Source organism: Gavialis gangeticus, unplaced genomic scaffold (assembly GCF_001723915.1).
Source record: "Gavialis gangeticus isolate Ggan-Ray unplaced genomic scaffold, GavGan_comp1, whole genome shotgun sequence".
Taxonomy (NCBI): Eukaryota; Metazoa; Chordata; order Crocodylia; family Gavialidae; genus Gavialis; species Gavialis gangeticus.
In genome coordinates this window covers 124,066,756-124,093,029 of record NW_017729025.1, presented here as the reverse complement: position 1 = coordinate 124,093,029, position 26,274 = coordinate 124,066,756, and the positions used below count along the sequence as shown (strand labels likewise).

At 40.1% G+C, this 26,274-nt stretch overlaps 1 protein-coding gene across 3 annotated transcripts in view; it reads left to right on the top strand.

Annotated features, from left to right (window-relative positions):
* The window catches only part of MPPED2 (metallophosphoesterase domain containing 2), a 172,547-nt gene that overhangs the window by 33,850 nt on the left and 112,423 nt on the right, over positions 1–26,274 (top strand). For all 3 annotated transcript variants that reach the window (XM_019519505.1, XM_019519507.1, XM_019519506.1), the window contains exon 3: positions 18,025–18,206. In XM_019519505.1, the coding sequence (XP_019375050.1) occupies positions 18,025–18,206 (182 nt within the window). The remainder of the gene's footprint in view (positions 1–18,024; positions 18,207–26,274) is intronic.

The window sequence follows — 26,274 nt, the reverse complement described above, 5'->3', positions numbered from 1 at the left end:
CAAAGAAATCGTTAAACATGTTAGCTTTGTCGTCTGGTGTGATGACCAAGTTTCCCAACGCGTCCTGCAAGGGCCCCACATTACCTGGGACCTTCTTTTTACCCCCTATGTATTTAAAAAAAGACTTCTTATTGTCCTTAATCTGGGAAGCTAGTCCCAGTTCCATCTCTGCCCTGGCCTTCCTAACTAACCCCCTACATCCCCGAGCAACTGCAGAATAGCCCTTCTTGGTGATGACCCCTTCTTTCCATTGGGTGTAAGCCACCTTTTTAGCAAGGAGACATTCCCGGATGCTTTTGGTGAGCCATGGGCGCTTATGTGCCCTCCTGCTCCCTTTGATCCTCATTGGGATTACCTTCCTTTGGGCTTGGAGGATCGTCTCCTTGAGGAGCAACCACTCTCCTTGGACACCTGTCTCCCCTCCCCTCCGGGACCTCAGCGCTTCTCCAAATTGTTAGGTGCCAGCAGATCATAATAAGTATCCCAAGGCAGAAATTTTGTTTGCATTCATATGTTTGTTTTTCTTCACAAATACTGTACAAGCTACCTATCATGCTTGGGTTGGAATAGCATTTTTACTATCAGACTGATGTGTGGTAGTTGCACAAAAAATAAGGGCCAAAATCTAATAGAATTCCCTGTTTTTAATTTTTTGTTCTATTATTTTATGTTGCTTCATTTTATTTATTTTTATGTATTATATATTGTGTTTGATTTTACTTCTGTTTCAATGAGTAGAATGTGTAATTTTAGTGCATGCTTTTACCAATAATGACATATCATGTAATGTTATTTTTATATCATTTATAGGTTGTTTTTTTTTAATTCTACTGTATCATTTTAGCAAAAGCTGTAAATAAATTGCTGTTGCTACTACCACCAGACTGAGAGCTGAAAAGTGAGTGGCAGATGCCAGAAGTCAGATATCTTGTTAAATTCCTGTAAGGTTAGATGTCCACTAAATAGTTGGCTTGAATGATCTGAGTGTGGCTAAGCAAACCTATATTTGCTAAGGTCCTAGGCCTGATGCTACAGCTGGCAGGTCTCTTTGGAGTGAGGAATAACTGAATGGCAAGTCTGTGATTCATGCTATGCTATGGTCATGGTTATTTAGCAAAGGTCAAGGGCAAAGTAACTTACTGGATCATATTATGTGTGTGTGTGTATGTGTGTGTTTGTGCGTGCGTGCATGTGCAAGTGTGTGCGTGTATGGGGGGTGTGAGAGAGTTACAGTTGCTAGCATGAAAAGTAATATTAAGTATACACATACACATCACCAGCTTTTCTAATGGCGGATGTCAGATCTTCTATAAACTGTCACGTTTTAGGTAGTTGGCGTATAAAGGATGCACTGATTCTTGTTTAGCTAAGTTGCATTTAGATGTATATTTGGTGAGAAAAAGAAGGCAGTGTAGTTATAGAGTCATTAGAGCAATGGCAAAGTTACCTCTACTGGTGAGAAATTCACAGTGGTTATTGATTTTGCACCTGAGAGAGGCGCTCATATTGCAGAGAAAATCAAAGGAATTGTACATTATTTTCTTCACAAGGAAAAATTGTTCACTGAGTGAGAGGGGAATAACTTTGTCAGCAAAGAGATAGGGCTTCTAGCTCCGAGAGAAGGCGTAGAAGTTAGATACAGTTCTTTATGAGATAGCAGCAGCTGCTGGGGAGTCATTTTTAGTAGCCCTGTCTCCTGCCATGGGTACATTGGGATAATACCACTGTTAAATCAAAGTTTGGTGCAACAGCCATATTGTGAGGCAGACTCAACAACTTAACTGGCGCTGGAAGTTTAAGAAGAGAGGGCCTGCTCTTTCTAACTGCTGAAAACCTCTTTTAGGTTTGTAGGTACCTTATGGTCTTTGGGAAATTGGGTGTGTTTAGTAACAGAGCTCATAGCAAGGAGCTATAGTACATTGTAATAAATAATCAACTGCTGAGAGGATTTCTGGAGCAGGCTGAGTTATTCATTGCAAATAAACTATATTGCCAGTTTAGCTTTTTGTTCTGATGGGGTGTTTACCAACCAGCCATTGAGTATGTGTATTGTCCATAGTGGCTGAATACTTTGAGGAAAAATATCAGTTATGGATGATTGTGAGCTTGTTTTTCATAGTGTCTGTTTGGTCACTTAAATTTCAGAATTTGAATGCCTCATTTTCTATTAATTTAAGGTAAGCAAGTGCTGGTTTATTGAGAGGAACAAAATGAAGTCACTTTGCAGCATGATCCTGCAGTGTTAAAGTCAAGGGATGAGGCCCTTAATGTTGTTCTATTCGTGACACTAGTAACGTTGCCAGGTTACATACAATTGGGTGCAGAAATGTAAAGAAGACAACGAAAGAACATAATTTCTTGCACAGGTAATGCTGCATTTAGAGGAAATGATGATGTAAGAACAGCTGTTTCTTGGTCTTTGGAGGACTTCCTGTGTCTCCCCCAGCAACTCACTTAATATCTGCCCCATCTGTAAAATGGCAATAGAACTCCAGTCTCCCAGGAGTGTTAGTCATTTAATGTTTGCAAAATGCTTAGTAAAGTCAGAGAGAAGTGTAATGAATCGTTATTGCAGCCTGCCCAGCTGTCATTAAACTTTACCAGCCCATGTACAAAATGTGTTCTACCCTTGTTGTGATGGAGATAATGTAAAAAATGTGAAAGCGTCTTATTTACATGTTGAAGAAAAATTTTATGGATGTGTAAATGAGTACCAGGTTTCATTAGGCAGAATAATAAAAAAATAGTCCAGCCACCATCAAAAAATAAAATAAAAATAAAGCCCAAACACCCTGTTAGGTCTAATTACATGAGAATCTTGTAGCCATCAAAAAGTCAGTTTCTAGCCCTTGTCACTGCAGAGGAAATGTTGTCCCAAAAACTAGTTCCAAGACTAAAGGCTTATGCACTTGAGCCAAGTACAGACAGTCAAAAAGCCTGAAGCTGAACTGATTCAGTCTTTGCAGGTTAGCCTAGGCTGCAGAGTTTTAATGAATAAGCAAATGAACACACATTCACTTTGGATTCAGAAAATGCAGCCACATGCCTGCAGTGGCTCAGGCCAGAAGCTGGCAGGCGCTGGAGCATGCCTGCCAGCCACTCCAAGGCTTTTCCCTCATCCCTGCTGGAGCAGTGTGGGGTGGCCAGGCCCCAGCCTGTGCTCTGCCTGGGGGGAGGTACTAATATTGAATTCATAAACGTCTGAACAAGAATAGTTCTTTCTCTGAAAAACTAAAAACTGAAAATTACAAACACAAGTTGGGAGGTGTGTTCGCTTACTCTTCCTGCTGCCCCTGAGGTCTGTGGGATTTGCAGTCCTGTAGCAGAACAGCAGGACTCCACAAGGTTGCTTGTCACTGCATCTTCCTGCTTCCAGGTGCCGTTGGGATTGGTAGTCCAGCAGTAAGTAAGCCGGCAGGGCAGGGCAGAGCAGGGCAGCTCTGTACTCTGGGGAAGGTGATTTTAACCCCACTTCTTGGCCCCCAGACCCCAGCCAGGGTTTGCCTGGGGAAGCCAGTGAACCAACCCTCACTGCTCCAGCTAGGGAGCAGAGGGCCAGGGCCAGCCCTGCTCTCTGGAGAAGACAGCACAGCTCAGCCCAGCCCAGGGCTGGAAAGCATGCTGGGATGCTGGAGGGCTCTGATTTAATTTGAACCAGGAAGAAGTTTGGGACAGAAGTTTCATAAACCGGTTTGGCCTAAATCAGTTAAGTCTGTTACTACATTCAACCAAGTTTATCTCAGCCATTTTGCAACTGGTTTATGTGCAATGAATTTCTGTTCTGTTACAGGTTTAAACCAGTTTCTGATCACTTAAACTGGTTTACGTGTAACTTCTGTCCCTAGCCCTGGGAAAATTGACTAAATAAGCCATTCTGCAAGCATTATTCTACAACAAGGGTAGTCAACATCCAGCCCATGGAGCCATGACATTTGGCCTGCAGGGTTCCCCATGGCTCAGGATATCTGGTAGTCACAAGTGGTAGCCACCCCACTGCCAAATTTCCAAGTCCCATGTAAACATTGCCAAGCAGTGGGGGCTGTACCATGACACTGCTACTCGGATGTGCCAGGCGGCCAGGCCGGGCTGTGCAGTTGCCATGCAGGAAAGCCAGACCAAGGGTGTTGCCACATGGCTGGGCCAGGCTAAGGCTGTTTCTGGGCAGCTGGGTCATTGACATGCAGCTGTCGTGGGTGGCCAAGTCAGGTCCTGGCTGTACCTGCTCCATGCGCTGGGTAGCGTCCCTGCTTCACCCACCCCATGCACTGCATTGGTCCTTCACTGCACCCTGTCCCCACACACCAGATCCAGCCTGTGGGGTAGAAAGGTCTTCAGTTGCTGCTTGCAACACAAATTGGCAGCAGGGGAAAAGAAACTAGAAGGCAACTTAAAAAAGAAAAGCAACAATTCATTCCTTGTAAGCCGCATGAACGTTATTCCAGTCTCATGATTTCTGGAATTTCTGAAGCATGATTTTTTAAATATTTGGGCTTGTTGAAATTCACTTTAGTGCAGAGAGCTTCCACAAAGCCCTGTACACCATTAACAGCCAGAGTGGATATTAAATTATGGTTACTCCGTGACTTGCTTCTGCCCACTATAATGGGCTGAATTTTTACTTATTGAGATTAATTCCAAATACATCTAAAGATAAAAAACATTGTACTTGTGGTTTCTGTTTGTTCTACTGCAAGTAGGGTTTGTAATAATTTTCACATGTCTAATGCACTAGTCTAAATAAGCAAATTCAGTCTTTTGTTTTAAAATGTAATCAGCAAGATTGCATTTGCATTGCTTGGAACTGAATCACGTAAGTGAAATTACATTGTCTGCATCTCATTTTCTATCATAAAATGTTATGTGATGCAGTTTGTTTCTGTGCCTCCTAGAGCTTCTCATGGTTTTATTCTTTTCCTGAATTTCAAAGCTAGAAAGCATCCACTTCCTTTGTCTGGCATAGCAGTAGTTATTCTTCAATGCATAGCAACATCTGCCACGCAAACCAATTTTGATTCTGTAAAAAGTGTGATTTAGAAAGCAGTTGGCTTTCGAAGTTTTCAGGGTCTCATGTTCTGTATAGCAAGTGATGGCTAATTGGGTTCATATAATTAGTGAAAACTTCTGTTTAATGCACTGTAATAGCCTAACACTATTTCCATTCATGAATATATAAAAGTAACATACTGATGATATTCAGCATGTTTGACTATAGAATTGACTTGTGTAATATAATTGCAAACAGAATCACCCAGTCTTTTTTTTTCCAGCATAAAAGTGAAGGTAAATGTATTTTTAAATTGAGTTTTCTAGAAAGTATCCCTAAGGCAGATTTTTATCTTGACTATAATTCATTTTAGGGTTTATTTGCTTTTTTTTGGTACCTCTTTGAAAATAAATGATTTAACGCAGTAAGAATAATTGTTGATTGCAGAAGTCAGTAACATTTGTGATAAATGTGAGTGTCCCAGATATTCCCACTGAGGATTTCTTAATTCATTAATTTTTAAGATGTAAGTATAAGCAAAAGCAAGATGGTCTTAGATAACCTGTAACATACTGTGGTTGCCCACAAAACCTCTGCTTATTAACTACATTATTGATAAAACCTCCTGATGCTGAATGTAGCAATGCTTCTCATAATGCTGTTTGCCTAAATGTGATGTGTGTGTCAAATAAATGCCATAGACAAGTTATGGTAATGATGCAACAAAAATATTCATTGAATTTTTTATTCATAGAGAAAATAGCTTTTTATGGAGGCTTTTGTTCTAAAAGCATTCAGGAGCCTGTGGCATAAAAATAATCCTTGCTTAGGAGAAGCTACATGGCCTTATCAAATGAAGAAAGGAAAGGGGAAAGAAAGAGAACAGGTTAAAATGGGTATGTGATTTCAAGGTGGGAGGGACTGTAACTCCATCTGGGGTTGCACTGTGCAGTATTTTAGTAAAATGTGTGTTGAAATTTCTTTTTCTTAGGTAGCTTTGTCTCAATTGTTAACCCAAACCAGTGTTTGAATCTCGAGGGGTCATGGGCTGCACACTAATTGACCTGTATATTTTTTTTGTCACAAATTGTTTAATACCACTGAGAGAAGAAAAGGAAAGGGCATGTGAAAGTACCTTGTACGTTCTTTTTGTTGGGTGGTTTTTTTAGCTTCCTTTGTTCCTTTACATGACCCTTTACAAATAAGGGAGAGGTTTTAGAAGATGTGAGTTTTCTGAGTCTGTTTTAGATATTCACAGTGCAGTAGAGGCCCCAAAAATGTAGTCATCAATTCATGATGTTTTCTTGGATTTGGAATAGTTATTTCTTGGGAGATAGGACAGGCTTCAGTTGTTTACCATGTTTTATCTAAAAGCAGATGTTATCCCTACAAAGTGTCACAGCAATAGATCTCCAAAAAAGGTAAGGGGTTGAGTAGACAAAATAGACTTGATAAAGCTTAATAGCCAAATTCTTCAATGCATTTTGTGACCCTATTGAAGTGGTTGTGAGCTTAGAGTGATGTAACAGAGAGCAGAATTTGTCTCTAACCTTGTCCTCTCACTTAAAAATATTGTATATGGAATAAATATTTTTGTGAGGTTACAGGAATATAACAGAGAGCAGAATTTCTCTTACCTTTTCTTTTTGCTTTAAAATATTGCATATGGAATAAATACTTTTTTTTTTAACTGAAGCCCTGAGCCTGGTTCTGATCTCCCAGAAATCTAATCCTATTGGCTTGGATGGAATTCATTCAGGTTTAGGCTGCTGAAGGGACACAGGAAGTCACAACAGTGAAATTAGGAGTAGTTGAGATGACCTGTGTGACTACAGGGCATGTGAAAGTTTTTGACTGTCAGTCAGCAGCTTGTTTGGCAATTGGGACACTACATAGAAACCTTTTTTCATGTAGCTTAGAATCTGGTAGAGGAGTCAGTAACAGTGGATGATATAGCAGAGGTGATAATAGGAGAAAGGACACAACTGTGAAAAGAGAGTTGAGTTGCCCTATATAGAGCTCTACATTAAATATGTTCCTTTCCCACCGAAAACCTCTTGATAATGTTTACTCAGAAGAGAGGGTCGGAGGTAGCAACATATGACTAAGTCTGAAGTTCATCTGAAATATGAAATGGAGTGGTAAAACTTAAACGTGCAAGTATTTTAACATTGCTTGTCTACTTTAAAAGCTTTCATTTGGCAGAAGCTCAGCCTAGATTTGCAGTGCCATTGAGTTACATTTGAAGGTTCTAAAAAGCCCAAGTTACAGTTTAGATGTAGAAGAAACCTCGTATCCCAGTCAAGACAGGTTTCCACCTGGTATCACTTCCCACACACCAAATCTGATCAGAAAGACATGTTCCGCTTTGAATGTTTATCTTTGCAATGCTTTAGGTACTGGCTCAGATCCACAAAATTAAATCTGTTGATAACAGATAGTTTATATCCACTTAATGCTACACAAAGCAATAGTTCATGCTGCATGAATACTAGGAACCTGTTTATTCAGGTTATATACTCTGTCCGCTCATAGATTTTCCACTAACATCTGTGGGGATTTTGCATGCATGTCATGGCCAATGTATGGTCCTTTGTAAGTAAAAACAGGACCTAGTAATGTCTGCCCAGCATGGGTTGTCCTTGCTTTGAACAGGTTTTGTGGCCTCAGCTTAGTCCCCAGTGGAAGAAACCTAAATCATAAAGCATAGCAGCACACACATTCACATGATTAGCAGTCTGCTTAGGAGAGGGCTAGCACTTATGCTTGCAGGGGAAGCAGGGGGATTGAATTGCATCTCATCCCTAGAGAGGGTGATGCCTTCGGGTCAAAAAGTGAAATCATTGAGAAGACTGTGTGCAGAGGTTCTCACTTACATTGTATATTTAACTTGTGGATGAAAGGTTGTGGGGGGAACACTTATGTTTTCTCTACTGCAAGTCAGTGAAATTTCAAGTACAGCTATTGCCTTCCTGATCAAGTATGCATTGAAATAAAAATATCTGAATGATCCTCAAGTGTGTTCTGTAAACACTCAGGGCTTGATCCTGCAGCTTGCTATGCCCTTGGCACTTTGTTCTGCCCATGTAAAGACAGACTTCAGCATAGGGACCAATTCTAGGAGCTGGTGAGATCTTCCTGCATGGGGACAGGCATCCTCAGTTCTATTTGCCTTGGCATCCAGGAGTTTCTTTGGTTCTGTATTTAGGATCTCAAACACTTGAGTAATGAAAATCCTGAGTTATGCCCTTGACATCAGAACATTTTAAAGACATCACATACTTGGCTCTTAATATAAAAGTGTATCACAATAAATTGAGGAGATGCTGCAGTAATTTCTCTTGTATTGATTTTTGTTGGTATCTTTTCTTGGTTCTGAATTCTCTCAGTTGTGATCTTCACCTACCATTTTTTCCAAATGGTCTTAATACTGGGAAAATAAGTAACTTAAAATGTCATGGCAGCACAAAACATGTTAAGTTTCCTTCATCCATGAGGTCTGATTTTTTGTTGTTTATTTGCCTTGCATCTTAATGTCTTTTTCAATCCTCAATTACTTTCACTTGCGACTAAAATTATATCAGCATTACAAGCCTCCTAATAAGCTAAACACTTGGTAGTATTTGTGTATTCAGTTAAAATAATTGGAGTTACCACAAGGATGAATTTACGCCTCTTCTTTTAGGGGATTTCAAATCTCTGTGCCCTAAAATTATGTCTAAATTGTAGTCATCTGTAAAGATGTAAGTGCAGCATTCCAGAACAAAACACTTTTAAGGAGGAAGTGTTTCTTGTTGTTATGGTAAGGGATGAGGGACTTTTCAACATGCAAAAGGGTTTGCTAGTGGTGGTATATGTATATCAGCAAGAGTATTTTTAGTGGAAGTTAAACATGCATAAAGATTTCAGGAAGTGAAATTGTGTTTTAAACATTCTGTGATAATCTGGTTTTTGATATGCATATAAATTTAGGTTAAAATAATCTGGAAAGAGTTGTTCTGCTGGTGTGCTCTGGTTGCTAGCTAGGGAAGAGAACAAGTGTGTCTCTGGCACTTTACACTTGGAGATGAAATCAAGTTGTTATACATGTTAATCAACCTGATATTTATCATTTGTTAGTGTGGAGTTATTGGGTTGGCAATGCATTTGTAAAATGTGATGGTCCTTGTATAAACTGAGTGCAAACAAGCATTAAACATCATGTCAGTTAGCACATGTTATAACACCATGTGATTTCCCAGGCCAGATGAACCCTTAGAGTATTATTTTCTGGGTGGAAATGTCAGAATATTTGTTGTGATGCTTTGAGTTAATGTAGTAAGAAGTTGCTAACTGCCCTTCCTTTTGGCAAAGAATACAATTAGAGAGGCTATGTTGAAACGAGGCAGCCTGCCTGTCCATTTACCAAAGTGCTTTTAGTTCCCACTGCAAGGTCAGGAACAAGAATTTTAAATATTGAAAAGTTTAATCCATTGTCAAGTCACTTAATTAAATAGGATATAGTTTGTAAAATCGTTACAGGAAGTTTGTTAGGAAATGTAGGTTTTAACTTAGGTGGTGAAATAACATTATTGTTGAGGTTTTTAGAATTAATTCTGGGGCACAGATTCTTAAGCAGCAGGGTTACGATTGTATGTAGTACAATGTAGCATCAACTTCTTGCTCTCCCACAGGTTTGGTATCCAGGAGATTGGAATCTATTAATTCAGTGATTTTTTCCCCCCTTGGAATCTATTAATTCAGTGATTTTTTCCCCCCCCTCACCATTCATAGCTGCCCAAAATGACCTTACCTTCTCTCCAAGGATTAAAATTACCAATATGTTTTCTGATGCATTCCTGTTATACAACTCCTAGGCCAGGTATAGATATTATACTTTTACCAGTATAAGTGGTCAGAAACCATACACCAATCATAATAGAACAGACATTTGCACACATGGACTGGTTTGAAAATGGCAGAACCCGGTCTAAGATTTGCCCCCTCACACCAAAAGGTGAAATTTATTTTGTTTGCTACTGATCTAGACTACACTGCTTACAGAAAACCTTGTAACTTAAATCAATTCTGCCTTGGCCTCTTGGAAGGTCTGTACCTAGTCTTAGTAACTTGCCAGTTTACAAACACACAGGACACTAATTACACTGTTTTAAACAAATGGAAAAACATGTTTGGACACTTTGGGTTTGCTTGCTGAAAACTTCATCCCCAAATGTACATGTGTATTCTGTTGGAGATATTTACACAAGCCTCTCAACCACCTGAAGTACTGGCAACTCAAAGGATCAAAAAAAAATGTGTGGGACCTATGACCTCCTAAATCATGAGATTTTAAAAAGAAAAGTGGGTATTTTTTTCAGTTCACTTCTGATTTCTGAATGTTAGAGTGCACTTGAAATATACTCTGCAGTCAAGAGAGCTGTAGACCTTTTTTTAATTGCATCTGCAATTCTCACTTGATCACTTGACTTCAGAGTTGGAACTTAAATAACAAATATTGTGATATTTATGACAGTCACAACAGGTGCTGGTGTTCCATCAACATTTTAACAAGGACCTTTCACAGATATATCTACCCTTCACTTCTAATAAACATCACTGAAGTGTGCATGAATCTATGTATATGCACATGCAGGCACACATACTCATGGGGAAAAAACATGATGAATCAATTGTTTTTGTTTTCCCATTTAAACATAATGACATTTTATAGCCGTAGCTGAGAAGGAGGTTAGAAGTACTTAGAAACAAACTTATTTTAAGACCATCTGATGAAAATATTTGTTTTTAATTCTAAAACAAAAAATAGTGAGCATATTTATTCTATAGAACCATGTTCAGGTAACAGGATTTGAAATGGGGATTGTAGAGAGAAGATGGTGGCATTGCAGAAGGAAAGAGAAATATAAAAACAAATATGAAACACCAGTATCAATGGTGATTAAGTATGAATGAAAATATAAATAAAACGATTTCAGTTCCGACAACACAGATAAATTGTAATGTACTCTTTTAACCTGATATTGTCTCTCTAAATGAGCCACAAAAACAACAATTAAAGTGCAGTAATACATGTGATTTTTACTTTTGCATACCAGCACGCTTGAAATATTTGGGCTTTAATAAATGATAATCAGGGCAGATTTACTAAAATGATTGTAAGTTCTAATGAAGACAGACGCCGCACCAATATTTGTTCCAGGACAGAAACATGTTCAGATATTTGCAAGATGTTTCTTTATTGCTGCTTGTGACTAAATATGACTGGTGGCAAACAGTCTTGTACCATCTGTAAAGAATTTACAGTTGGGTTAGTTAAGGTGTAAAAAATGCAGATAAACAATTACCCCAGCAGAGAAGAAATTCACTCACAAAGAAAAGATGAAAAAACAATGTTCATGTTATTACCATACTGACATCACCATATAGCTGACAGGTCTGGAAAAGGGTACATTTGTAAGGTGCTTTGTGATGGTCTCTACTAGACTGATCTCCTGTAGCAAACCCAATAAAGATGTTTAAGAAAAGTTGGCTGTAAACAGACATCACTTGGAATCCAGGGGCAGTTCGCCCAAAGGCTGCAAGGGAGGTAGGGGCAGGTGTGGAGCACTTGGTTGGAGGAGTGAGTACTTACCTCCTTGCATAGAGCCCGAGACCAGCATCACCCTTAATAGGATCTCGGGGAACCCCAGGGTGCTACAGCACCCCAGTTAAGACTTACTAGTTTAGACATACCCTTAATGAGCCAGACGGCCCCATGACCACAGGTTGCCACATACAATATACATAGCCAAAATAGGGGGAGAAAGGGGCCATTATACTAATTTACTTTTCTGTGTTGCACTTTATGGCTAGTGATAATTTAGCTCTCTGTAACTCAGTAGAAAACCTTAGTGTCCTAGAGTGCCATGGTAACCACCATATTTGAAAAAAAGATTAAATTAATCTTGACTGATGAGTCAGTATTTATCGTTAGTTGCTATTTCAGATTAATACTGTCAGGTGTCTGAGCTGTAGGATTTTGTAAGGAATTGTGAACCTGAAGTACCCGTTTGTGTAATGGGGAGACAATACCTATTCTAAATTTGGTTTATCTGGAAAGCTGATGATAAAGGTACCTTATTTTAAACTAAGCAGTTGTGTGAGAAGCATTGCTTGTGTATAAGTAAACAAATAACCCAGTGCTTCTGATTCTTTAATTTGTTTTATAGAGTTTATTCAAGATGCAGGTTACTCTAGAGAGGGCAGAATTTTATATTTTAATATTTTATAGCAACAGTATACAAAATATAATTTATATTGCTTTATAATTATAAATAAAAATCATATTATTTTATATTGTAATAATTTTTAAATAATTTTAATGATCTTAATCTTTACAAAGCATCAGTGGTCAGCTGTTTTATAACAGTGGCCAGCAACCTTTCCAAGTGGCGTGCAAGAACAACCCAGCTCCGGGCCAATGTGGGCAAGGGGCTATCGGTGTCAGCTCCAGAGCAAGGGGCTTTTTCTGTACCCATGCTGGGGCTCAGTAACTGGAAGCTGAACCCATGTTGCAGCTGTGGGATGGGAAGAAGCAAGTGGCAGCTTATGTGCAGCTCCCAAATGCCCAGTCCCAATGCAGTTCTTCATCACCTGGCCAGGGTGCAAGTACCAGGGTGAGGAAAGCCCCCCACTGGCAGAATACTGCTGAAGCGCCCAAGCTCTGCAGCCCGGATCCAGTGGCTCATCTGGCTGGATCTGGCCTGCAGCCTGGATGTTGCCAATCTCTGTCTTATTTTTGGTGGGATGCTTTTGGTTATTCCATAGGATGCTCTTACGATTCTAAGGATAAACTTTAAAAAGTACCCTGTATGACTGAGATTCTTAAAAGTCAGAGTTCTTATGGTATTTTTAAGTACCTAACATTGGTTTCAATGCAAGGCATCTAAATATCTTTAAGTGTCTTTCCCTAAGGTACCTAAATCATTTTGGAAATTGGGATTTAGTCTCCTAAGTCACATTGGTGCTTTTCAGTACTAATGTTTTTCATTGCTGTATCAATCAAACAATGGAGGCAAATGGGAATTTTGTCACACATGTCCATCTGATATATGTATAGTACAGTTTTATTTATGTATTTTTATTGCAAAAAAGATAGGGATCTACAGCTGGCTGCCCAGAACAATCATTCTGTCAGGTCACCCTTCTCACAGGTTGGAAACAAATATGTTTGCCATCAGACAGTGCCACCTCACGCACACTTTTCCAAGCATGACGGTAGAGTCCGTTGTGTTCATTCTGCCAGCCTGAAACCTTTTGTTTTTCAAACTGCTGCATCTCACAATGCGGCGGGGAGCTGGGTGCACTGAATGCATTAGGGAATTGGTGAAAGAAAATGGAGTGTTTCTTCCCAATGTCACTGGTTCTACTTTGGTAGTGGCGAGGCTGAAGGAGTTGGGTGCCCTTTTCTGTTGGACTTCAGTGAGAGGTCAGATACCTGGGAGCATTTGAAATTTGCAGCTTCTGGCCATTGACAGTTCATGAATAAGTGGCCTCAGTCCAGTTTCTAATGGACAGGTATTCACTTCACAAATAGCATACTTGCCAGCCATCTCACGGGACTGACTAGGAGCTGACTGAATGTGGAGCTGACTAGCATCTGCTCAAAGAGGTGGTTGTACAAGCTTAGGGGTGGGTCCCATTCATGCAGTGATATGTGAAAAGCTTGCATTGCTACTAGCTGTGCTTGTACTCTGCATAAAGAGAGAACTTCAGCCTCCTGGGATGGCAAGACAACTACTTCTCTATCTGTTTTGGAGGAATGTTTAGAATAAGGGGAGTTGATGGGCTGGGAATAATTACCTACAGTAGTTTTGTTTTTAATATTTTCTAAGCCAGTACTGCTGAACAAGAAAAGAAATTAAGCTGGAAACATACAGTGCAACATCATAGCTTTCACAAAGGGAAGAAAAAGAGACATCAGGATCTTAATGAATTTGGATTTTGTTATGCTCTTCAGGTTAGTTATTGAATGCATAGAAAATGACTCTAAGCCAGACTTCAGTATCACATTGACGGGATTGCCTATAGCAGAACAGGAGCTCAGAACAGTAAAAAATGTGTTTGGGAATGAGCTGGAGGGAGTAGGGAAAGTATGGTGAATGTTTACAAGCAAAAATGGGTGCCACAAGGTCCAATGATGCTATTCATCCCTAATGCAGACAGACATATCTGAACAAGGTACAGTACAGCAACGAAAGCAGACGTTCATTTTTTTGTATTGCCTGGAGGAAGCATTGTTGGAAGTGAGGAGATGTTGATAAGATTGTAGCCGCAGAGACCCACATGTTTACTTTGTAATATATTTCTCAAAAATTTCAATTTACCCTCAGTAATGGGAAGGAAGACACCAAATAAGAAAGCACGACTGCCTATAATCACAGTTCTGCCCAGGTTGCCAGTGTGATCTCAGTGGATTAGTGAGTTTTCTCTGTGGTAACAGCCTTATTAATTTCAAACCCTTGTGGGAAAAATCCATTAATTGTATGTTGGAGTTCAGATTTCTTTTTGGGTTTTCAGCTAAACCCATAGTGATAACCAATTATATGGGCCATCTAATCGTACAGTCTGCTCATTAGTTTAAAAAAAAAAATCTGCCCATTACTAAAAGAAATGCTGGAATATGTGCAAATTACATATCAAAGTGTCCTTCCTAACCTTCTCCCCCTGAAGAAAATTCATTCGCTATACAAAATCCCCCTAAAAATAATGCAGAATATCACTAATTTGCATAAGTGCCCAGACCACGCTTTGGCTGAGTGCATTTTGCAACTCAGCAAGTCAATGAACAAAAACCACAAAAAACTTGGTTCAATTGTCTGGCCCATGCACTGTGGTTTAGGCCTAGTTATTATGATCAGGTTTCCTAGGATACTAATATTTAATCAATGTATTCTATCAATTTCTCATGCATTGTAATGCTTCAGCAATATCTTGTTAATTTTTTTTTCAGTATATGAGCTAGAAGTAAATAAAGTCTGGGTAGTAAGAAAACTAATTAGACTACTTTTCCATTAGAACTCTATTTATACAAGGGTTTGCACTGAAATATTTGTTTCAGTGTAAATCTCTGCTATGTGTCAGTGTTTGGAGCTTTGCACAAGTGCTGTTTGCCCTCATTGGCTGCATCCAGACAAGTGTGGCCACATTTTATGTGGTGCAGCATACAACATACAGCACATTCAGCTGTTGCAGTATGGGGACAGCATGTGTTGCCTGAAACCAGAACCTGACCAGCCGGAGCCATGTCCTGGCTGCCGGCTAGGCTCTGAGTGGCAAGATTGCTGCTGCTGTAGCCCTAGAAGGCCCCCAGGACCCCAGGTAAGGCTCCTGGGGCCCACCCAGTGCTGACCCTAGCCTCCCCTACCATACCCGGGGTAACGTGCTGTGTGCGAGAAGACTCATGCAGACCTTGCAAGACCCAGGGTTAGTTTCTTACTCTGGCACAGCCATCTTATACCTCAGTTTCCTATCTGTAGAATGCAAATAATACGTGTCAGAGGTGTTGCTAAATATTCTCAGGCACTGTGGTGAGGGGCAATATAATACTGAAGATAGAGAGAAGTTTACCACACTGTTGATTCACTTATGTAACTTTCTCTAGTTTGCAAGTCTGTTGGTACATCTGCAGGAGACATTTACTGCAGTTGACTAATTAGCTCCACAGTAAAACATTAGCATCTACACACGTGGTGCTATTAGAATGGAGTAAACGAATTAACTCCACTGTAGGATAGTACTGCCAGACAAAAGTACCATTCTACAGCAGTTATTTACTTCACCACAGTGCATGTATAGACGCTGATGGGGCTGGCTGGGGCCTGTAGTGCAGGGACTGCCTGCTGGCTAGCCCTGCACTGAAGCCCCACCATGCCCCAGCCAGCCCCTCTGCAATATGTTGAGCTGGGTTGGAGCAGCCCCGGGCTGGCAGGCTGACCCCTGGGGTCCCCCCTGCCAGCTGGGGCTGTGCCACCTTGGCTAAACGTGCTGCAGTTCTAGGTGTGCCCTGCATATGGTGTGCCTGGGAGCAATAGACTCTGGTGCAAACTGCCCCGGAGTTTATTCGGGTACATTAATTGCATGTGTAGAGCGCTCTGTTAGTCTCTATTTAAGGAAGGACAGGTGATCAACACTTACTTACTTCCAGCAACTCATCTAAGTCTGGATGGGGAAATGCCATTAAGAATAACGATTGTTAGAGCTACATAGTAGGCCATTTGCCTCCCTGTAGTATGTTAACTCAGGGCAATATTCTGTTACTCCGTTTCTGGATATGATCTCATTTGGTATGGCTCCATATATCTGCTTTTACAGCACACAGTTCTTTCATGTTTATCCCTTCTTTTTTGTAATGTAATTTCTAATGTATGGTCCAAACTTTCTGCTTGAGAAACCAGCTTAACCTCATATCCTGTGATTGATGCTACCCTAATTTACACCAGCAGAAAATATGGCCCTATGCAGCTCAGGAGATAAATAGGAAAAATATAAGGGAACACTTCCATCCTCTATGTTTTCCTTTGAATTTTGTTTATCTCTCTTATGGGAAAACACTGCACTGTTAAAACTAATATTTTTTTTGAAAGCAAATCATTTTATTGTTTTCCATTTATGCCGACTGTTTGCCTGTCTCTTTTCACTCAGCTTGAGTAGTGCACCTCATTTGTTCTGTTTTGCTTTCTTTTTGCTTTCAGTTAGTGGTTTTCAGACATTTATTTCTGTGTTTGTGAGAACCCCGTTGTACAAGGTCCTGTAAAAACATCCAGGGCTTGTCTTCACTGCTGGATTTGCTCTACATATTGTTTGAAAATTACCCCTCACCCAATTCTCGTCCACACATAAAAATCCATCTTGAATGAAGTGGTACTTAAAGTCAAGTTAACTTATATGTGGGCTTGTGGTTTGAAGTCCAAATGCTACTGATGCTTGAGGTAATCATGCATCATGCATGCATGCTCTATGCAACTCAAGTGGTGATTTGCAGTGGGGCTGCTCTCAAGTGAGGCAGACTAACTGGCGAGGAATTTGCTCAAGTAGAGATAACTCAAGCTGCCACCGTTGTGAATATCCATAATCAGAAGCTATAAGTACACCAAAGTCTTGCAGCACAATAAAGAAATGTTAATTTATTCTAAGTTATTATAAATTAAATTAAAGCACCCCATGAAATTATTTATTTCTTTAAATGTCAATAAGATTTGAGCCCTTCAACACGTTTTTTAAAGGCAGGACTTATATTTGTATTGCTATTATAGTTGACAAGGTCACTTTAATGTCTCTGTTGCTAAGGAATAGCTGGTTGAGCTAAAATTATTAGCATCGCTAACTGAAAACAACAGAAATGTTTTTATCCATAGTTGCTAATGTTTGACCTCACCTTCTGGTGGTATAGACATTGGAAGATGAGGTCTGGGGTTGGTGTGAGAAGAACTGAGGGATTGTTGCTGGGCCCCACTTATCTGATTTTTATGCATGCATGTGCTTCTGCTGAAGTCAGTGGAAATGTTCCCATGCTTAAATATAGACATCTGTGATAGTGCTTAGCTTTAACTTGGCTGAGATCCTATTGCTCAGCACCGGGCAGGAATCAAGCCTGGGAGACAGTTTTAGCCCATCTGACAGATCTGGTATTTTACAGCCCATGTATTGGTTCATGTAATAAGGTACCTCTTGATTGGATGAAAAAGGTCTGACCAAATTAGACAGTTTATTTATGAATGTTTGTATCAGGCCTGGGTGTGGAGCAGACCACAATGCATATAATTTTTCACTTTCTACTTTTACTGCCAGGTAAGTATTTACAAATGTGACTGTACTTTTTGGGTTGTCGATGCTCATGCGTTATGGATTTTTTTGATCGGGGGATGTTTCTCATGTCTTACTGTTTCATTCCCTTATGACTTTTTGTATCTTTAGATTTGTGTTCATATTTAACACAAGACATGCAAAAGTTGGTAACCCACGTAACTGTTATGGGATTTGTTATGTGTCTGCTTCAGGGTCGACCCTATCCCATATGACACTCCAAAACCAGCGGGCCACACGCGATTTGTCTGCATCTCAGACACACACTCCAGAACAGATGGCATCCAGATGCCTTATGGGGACATCCTTCTCCACACAGGCGATTTCACCGAGCTGGGACTGCCCTCAGAGGTTAAGAAGTTTAATGACTGGTTAGGTAAGGAATTATTGCGTTTTGCTGACCCCAATTAACCTTTCCTGTCCAAGTGTCACTCACTGCCTCCTAATTGAATTCACGAGCTTGGAAATCCCTCTACCCTTGCTTCGGTTGTTCTTATATGATGTGCTGTCTCTAGTTTGGGTATGATTCTGTTAATTAAAGATGAATTGAGATATTTTGCTGCATGTCTGAGGTATCTTGGGGCAGAGGCCTCTGTCATTCAAAGGCAAAGGGACAAGAGCTCATGTGTCATCTCTGGGAGTTTCTGAGGTTTAACATTTTTAGATGTTAGGTGTGGGTGGCAGTAACGTAACCAGACATAGGGAAGTCCCTTCTCCCCACACCAAAAAAGGGCAGCATGAAAGAGAAAGTATGTCTTTGAGTTATTCAGGTGACTTTCAGTTAAAGAAGTGCGGTCATTTTTAACCCTTTGAATGCTGACTTCTACAATTATGATGTGCAGTCTCCCAGGTTAAATGCAGCTAATATTACACATTTCCAGGTGTATCCTAATAGTTCATTGAATAGGATGAGGGCAGCTCCACAGGGAAAGTGACAGAGAACAGTGAAGTGATGCATGTTTGTCACTTCATTATTCTTCGGCTGAGAACCTGAAGCCAGCCATGTGGTGCATATCACTGTTTATATTAGGGTTACTAAAGAGGCTAAGGTGGCCCAAGACAGCAAGCTTGCCTTCCAAATATTTTTCCTGCTTGAAAAGAATCTGCAATGTTATATAAGAACCTTTTAAAGCATGGACCTGTAATTTTACTGTGCCTCAGTCACTGTACTCTTTTACCTGCTGTGATGACCATGTCTCTAAAGGCCTTTAATAGCTTCATTAAATCCATGGGATTCTCTTGGCTGGCCCTTTGGGAGATCAGAGGGGTTGTTTCTTGGTTCATAACAGGATTTTTTTTTTAAACAAAAAGACTCCCAAATCCTTAGTCTTTCTCATTTTCCTTGCTTTTCCTCTCTGTTTTGTGCATTCCATTCTTTCTTTTCCTGTACTCTCCTTTGATTTCCCAGAACTTGTCAAATTTTAAGATTATATGCCCCTATTTTTATGGCTGGATATTGGGAACAAGGGCTTCCAGTATCCCTCACGATCATAATCACACCAACGTGCTGTAATTATGCCTTTCAAGCCCTTGTCTTGAGAAAGTGCTACCCTTTCTTATTGGTTTAGAATGACCATTTCTGCAATAGCTAGAAAGTGAGAGGTGCTTATATGGGTATGTGGAATGGGAGGGAGCACACAGGGAGCCTCCTTACATACTATACTCATTGTGCATCCCATGCTGGGACCTCTCACTAGTGGGAACTCTATCACATATGATACTCCACAACCAGCAAGCCACATATGATTTGTCTGCATCTTAGGCGCACACTTCAGAACGGATGGCATCCAGATGCCCCATGGCGATATCCTATTTGGTGGGACTGTTGGGCAGGCACATCTCCCTATAGGGGTTGAGTATGACTGTACCTGCGTAAGTCAGCCGCGCTAGGAAAGTTAGCCAGCACTGTTAAAGATGGTTGCTGGCCCCAGGCATTCCAGGTTCCGGGAAGGATTTACTTTCTTAAGACACTAGACTTTGAATGTCCACTGGGACTGGAACTCATGATAGTGTCTAAATATTATAGTTTGGTGCTTCGGGCTTTGGGTCACTGTTTCATCCTTGTATTGATAAGGAGAGTTTGTACATTTAGACATGTTTGACTGAAAATGCACAGTTAAGTTCTATGGTGTTTTCATTGTTTCCTATGAAGTTTTATGGCATTGGAAACAGGAAACATTCTGTGGAATGAAAATGTGTCTGTTATGATGATATTTTATCATAAAAGCCATTGGTTAACATTTACTACATAAGAAATATAACTCATTGAATGGGTTTTGTTTCCAGCTCATAATTTTATTGAATGATTTGTCTTTGTGTGTGTGCACATACAACACATGGAGTGCTGGCAGGGTCAGGGTGTATTAATCCCTTCTTGGGTTTTTGGCTAAGATGCAACATTCTCTGTTAAAGTTTTTATACTTGACCTCAAATTTGCATCTAGCAAGACAAATTTTGCGACCTCAAGCAATCAATGTCCTACTGAAACTGACAGAAGCTTTTACTGTGAAAGTACCACAGGATTTTCCCTAACACTTCTATATTTCCTTCTCATAGATTAAGGAGATAGAGCCTACCATCATCTTCATACACAAAACAGTACTTACTCTTCAGTCTTCATATTAGAATTGGGGATGAAAATTGATTTTCATCCCTCCATTTATCGGCTGCAGCTATTCTTAGCGTTCTTTCATCTACTTTGTTCTCTTGATTTTTTCCTCACCTCGTATTGGTAAATTCCTCTTTCCTTCTTTGAGGCATAGGATTAAGTCTGTATGCATTCCCTTATATATATGTACTACAAAAGGAAAATGAATAGCTCTGTGGAGGAGAGGGGGATTCCAATATATCCTTCTTTCCACATGTGTAGGCTCCTCTTCCCTCTGTGAAAAATACCATGTCCATTGAGAAAGACCATAGCCCCCAGCACTGCGTGTCATGTCTTCCCAGCTCTATGAAGGGCTTCTGTAAAATCAGGGGCAGCGTGGTACACCATAAAGCTGGCCCTGCTTATTCCAGGCCCTGCTTATTTCAATGCATCCTCCTCTCTTGGAAGCATAGCAGTGTGACTTCGGGTCTTGGTCTGTCTCTGCGCTGCGGTCCTTAATCTGTAGAATAGGGACAGGAGTTATCCCCTTCTTCACAGAAGTGTTGTGAGGATAAATATATTCATGATGAGATGGTAAAAGGCTGTGATAACAGGGCACAGAGGTACCAGAGGCAGAAATGTTTCTCCTTTTGCCCAAGGGCATTATGATACTTTCGTCTGTTTTATCTTAATATTCATTCCACCCTGTTTAATAAGGCCTTATTCTGAAGCCCTCTTGCTCACAGTACACAGAAATCCTATCAAAGTCATCATTTTTTTTTGCAGTGGGATTTACTGTGCCTAGCGCCTAGCTATTCTGATGTAGAATCATGGCAATTGATATAGTTTATACCATGAGGTAGTTAGGATAGGTTAACAAACCATCCATAGTTCTCCTCATGGTAAATCAATACATCCTTGCTTCTACTAGGATTTTACAGTGGTATAGCTAACCTACATTAGTTATTTCTTGGTAAGAGCACCCACTTTCTGGGAGCAAAGACAAAGCCAAAGTTAAGATATGAATATCCTAACCTCACATCCCAAGTTTATTTTACTAGATGAGTTCATGAAAAAGACCTGAGCATCTGAGAGCTTCCTTTGCCTTATTACTTCATTTTTGTGTGGTTGAAATACCCACGACATTCAGTAGGTATTGTAGCTGCACAAAATATTCAGGATTGGATCCTGTCTGGTTGTTTCATTAATGCCACCTTTTCCCCCCTCAGCCTCTCTATCTCAGTTGCCTAACCCTCTCCTACACATTGCATCTTTTACTCCTAATAGTTCTATATCTGACCATGTAACTTTTGCTAATTCTAATGCTTTTCCCCTTGACTGATAAATTTTCATTATTGGTTTTGCATGAAAGTCTTCTGGGCTTGTACACTGAATAACCTCTGTGGTCACTTAGTGATTACACACGCTGGCTGAGGTAATTTATTCACTTTGTTTTGGTGTGAACATGTCCCATGGGTCTTGTAACTGCTGTAATCACTTGACCTTAGTGACTGTTAAATGCTTTAAACACAGTTATTTTAAATTTATAATTGTTTTCATTAAAAATCTCTTATAGTAACTTAACTGACCTTGCAGTAAACACAGCATTATATGCTGGGGAAGAATTAAAATGTTATGCTATGGCTAATATATTTCTTCCAAATAAACTCAGCATATTATTATATCACTATGCACATTTCTCTCTTTCCTTCTGATTCAGTCATATATGGAAAAAGAAATAGAAGAATATGTAATTATGCCACTATGGACAATAATACAGTATTTCCCTTCCTGTGTACTGAGAAGTGACTGAATAACTGATAAGAGCAAAAGTGAGGTAAAAAGAAAGATTAACACAACACGTATCTTTAATAAGGAAAGAAAAATATTTTGTCCCCCATTAGTATGGGCCTGATCTTACAAACCCTTATTCACATGAGTAATCTGCATTAATTTCAGTGGCACTTCTCATGTCTGAGATACAAGTTGCAAGGCTGGTTCCCAGTTTTGCTTCCATTATTTGTTAAAAATATTTGCTGTTAATTATAGCCTGAAATCCTTGTTTTATTCCTTCACAGGCAAAAAATCTAATGGGTGGAGCTCAGGCCAAATTGGGCTGAATTCTGTTTTGTGTTGCTTTAATGGTTTAAGCCAGGGGTATCTCCAATGAGTAAATAAAGTTTACATCAATGAAACTGAAAATAGAATTCGGCTTATTGTCTCTCAGCTGCTTGGGACAAGCAAGGTGATTCTTCTGTGTTCTCCTCTCACCTCTTTAATTCTTTGTCCATTAATATGTTTCTCTTTAGGTTTTCTCTTTACGCTGCTGGTGCATTTCTGGGTAGTGGCAAAGTGAGAAGGGTTGAGAATAGCATGACATGCCAGTCATTGAGCAAGTCTGATTACTTTGAGCTACTCTGGTGATAAGGTTATTTATTTCAGTAGCATGTACTTGTGCACATGAAAGAAAAAATTGGCTTTTTATATGCAGTGTATTTAGTTTGTCCGGTATGCTAATAAAAGAAACAAGAAACTGAATGGGTCTACTGGAATTTGGCAGTTGGCTAATTGTGCTGGATTTATTTGGATGTGGACTCTAATGTCACTGGCAGCTCTGTTAAAGCTTGTTTTTATCTGTTAAGGCTAAGTAGAATGAAGTTACTGTGGGTCATGTTGGTGTGTGATATTTGATTAGGTTAATGAAATCAGAAGTCTCCACTGAAATTGATTACTGTAATGTGAAGTAGATGATAAAGCTAGGAGAGCAATGATAACGTGGTATTACTGTAGGAAGTATGAGCAGGTGACCTGTTTTAATCTGCACTTGGCTTGTCTCTATTAGCCCTTGTGGAAACCTGAAAGTATATCCAATATTCAGGCTAGATCAGAGGTTCTCAAACTGCGGTCCACGAGCTCCATTCAGGTGACCTGCAGAAAGGTTGCAGAACAATCGAGAATATCTGTACTTATAAGGTAAGACTACTGATATTAAAATATGAGTTGCATGCTTTGATTTGTAGAACAAAAAAAGGGTTATTAGTGGTCCGCCAAGACCCTCAGCAATTTTCAAGTGGTCCGCGAAAAAAAAGTTTGAGAACCACTGGGCTAGATACTTGCCATAGTAATGTTTGCTTCATAAAAACTGAGTTTATTTAAAAAAAGATAAATTGGAGCAAAACAATATGATATTTGATATTATCACTGTGTAAAAACACAGGGTCACATTCCTAAGTTGTTCCTCGTGTTCGCTTTGGAGTTTTTGGTGTTTTATTTGATTTTTTTGTCTGATTCTATTACTTCTCTTTCCATCTATATATTATTTTTCTTTTCGTTCCTTTTTTGGTTTAGATTTGTCTTTTTTTCCCCCCTCATTCTTGTCTCACTTGTTTTTTTCTCGATAAGTTGCATATTCATATCTTCTCTGGACCCGATCCTCCACTTAAGCAGGAATATTCCATTAGACTTTTGTGTGAGTGAGGCATGCAGTACACTGAAGAAAGTAAGTCCACTGTGATCAAATATTTGACCTTTCAGGACTTTTATTAATTTCATTGTACTTCTTTTAAAATATTATTTCTCGTGATCTGAATTATTTCAGCCCCTGGTTTGTAACTAATACAAGTACCCTTCCTGATTTATAAAAAAAACCTAATAAACTCTAAATTGCCTAAAATTCAGAAGAATATTAATAAATAATGCTCAGACCCCATTTAAAAAAAAGGTTTTCCCCAGAAAAGTTTGTTAATCTAGTTTTTGAAAATACTTTAGATTCAGTGATTCCTTTTTTTCTTTTTTTAAGATTAGGGCAAGGGTAGAGCCAGTACCATTAAGGTCAGTAGAAGCATTTGGTAGGAGCAGACTTCCAGTGGTCCTACCCATTATAATGAGAGTTCTTGTTGATCAAGAATTGCAGGATCGGGCCCAAATGGCTGACTGCTTTGGAGAAGTTTATAGACTTGACTCCTTAAGAGAAGCTTGAGCTTTTGTAGGGTACAGCCTACCTCCTCAGAGGTTATCAGAAAGTATCGGACGAATTAAACTGGAGCCAACAAAAGTCCATGCCTCTTTGAAAGAGTTAATCTATAAGGTGCCACCTTACCTTACCTTTTGCGTAATTTTGGACTAACTATCTCTCTGTGCTTTACACATGTTCAGGAGTCAAAGAGGATTATAGGGGCCTTGAGGCTTATTGGCTGAACTGTATAGGCAGACTTGCAGTGCCTACCTGCATGTCAGTTTACCTGAGAATAATTATTCCATTTTGTGAACATTGACTTCAACAGTGCAAATAAAAAAAGAAAAAAAGAAATTAAGGTGCAATATAAATTTAATGATTTTTTAACTCTCTTGTGTACTTACTAAACCTTTTCTGTTGGTACTTTGTTTGTTTGTTTTGTTTGGCTTTTAGCTTTCTTGTAAATACAGTTATGTTTCATTGGAGCATTGTTTAAGAATTCAGTCTTTCTTTGATTGTGTCTATACCCTAACCTGTAGTAAGTTTAACATTGATATAAAGTCCCCAAGGAGAGCACTTGCTCAGGACCTCCAGCCTTGTCTGATCACTCTGAGTAACCCCTGAACACAACCTAGGCTAGGCTTCTACAGTGGAGGGAAGCCCTGGGTTCTTCCAACAAACCCTGGCATTTCAGCCCGTGACTCCCCTTGGCTGTCTGTGGCCCTGCCTTTCAGTTCAGCTCCTGAGGGAGAGACTTTACCTCTTGATAGGAAGAAGGTAGCCCTGAAGTTCCAAGCAGCAAACAGACAGTTTTTCCTCAATAAAGGCATTTATTGGCGCAAAATTAGCTCAGGTGCTCTGTGTCTAGTCTGCACTACTCCAACTTTTTGGGCTGCTTTCTTGGCAGCTCCATCCATTAGATGGCAAAGAAGATATGCACCTTTATAAATTAATTAAATATGAAATATAGAGAGAAAGCACAAGCTTTCATGAACCCAAATTCACTCCCCCAGATGTTGTGAAAGAACAGCATGTAGCAGAGTATAAAGTGGATAGAGTGATTAGAATACAGTAGGTGGGGGACCAGGAGGGAGGGAGAGTGCTGTGAGGAATACAAGCAAAGAACCCAGAGCAACAAAGGGTCACAAAAGTTAATTCACGTAATGAGATAAGAGTCCATAGTCTCTGTTTAAACACAGAGATCCACACAACACACTTAACACCAACATCCAGTTGGTGGATGATGTCTTGTTCCCCAATTTCCTGTTCAAATTCAATTTTAAAAATTTTCTGTCTGAGAATAACAGTTATGGGGCCAGCAATGGAGTGTCCAGTAGGGCTATGTGAAGCCTTGGTTCCTGATTTGATTCAGCAGTGATTCGGCCCGATTCAGTGGCCAAATCACTGAATCCAAATCGAATCAGGATACCCTTTAATCTCTTCAAATTAAATCAGAACCTTCTGAATCGATTCAGAAAGATTCAACAATTCGGCCATAGACACAGCTTTAAATGTTTTTTCTACATACCTCAAGGTACCAGGTGGCTTGTGAATGCTGTGATGGTGGGGCAGATGGAGCATCCCATGGGAGCGTGGGGGGCTCCCCAGCACATGAAGAAGATCAAAAGCACTTCTGGTCCACTTCCGGGTCCACTTGGGTGCGTTCTGGGGGGCCCCCCCCACACCCCCGGCTCGGCAACTGGTGCCTTCTGGGTCTGGGGGGGCACCAGGGGTCCCCCCCATGGCCAATCACCAAGCCAGGGAGGTGCAGGGGAGCCCTGCACCGCGCTTGGCGGCAGACCCAGAAGTTGACCAGAAGTTTGCTGGCCTTGCTGCTAAGCACATGGGGGGGCCCCCAGCGCTCCTGTGGGACGCTCCATCTGCCCCAGCATTGCAGTGTTC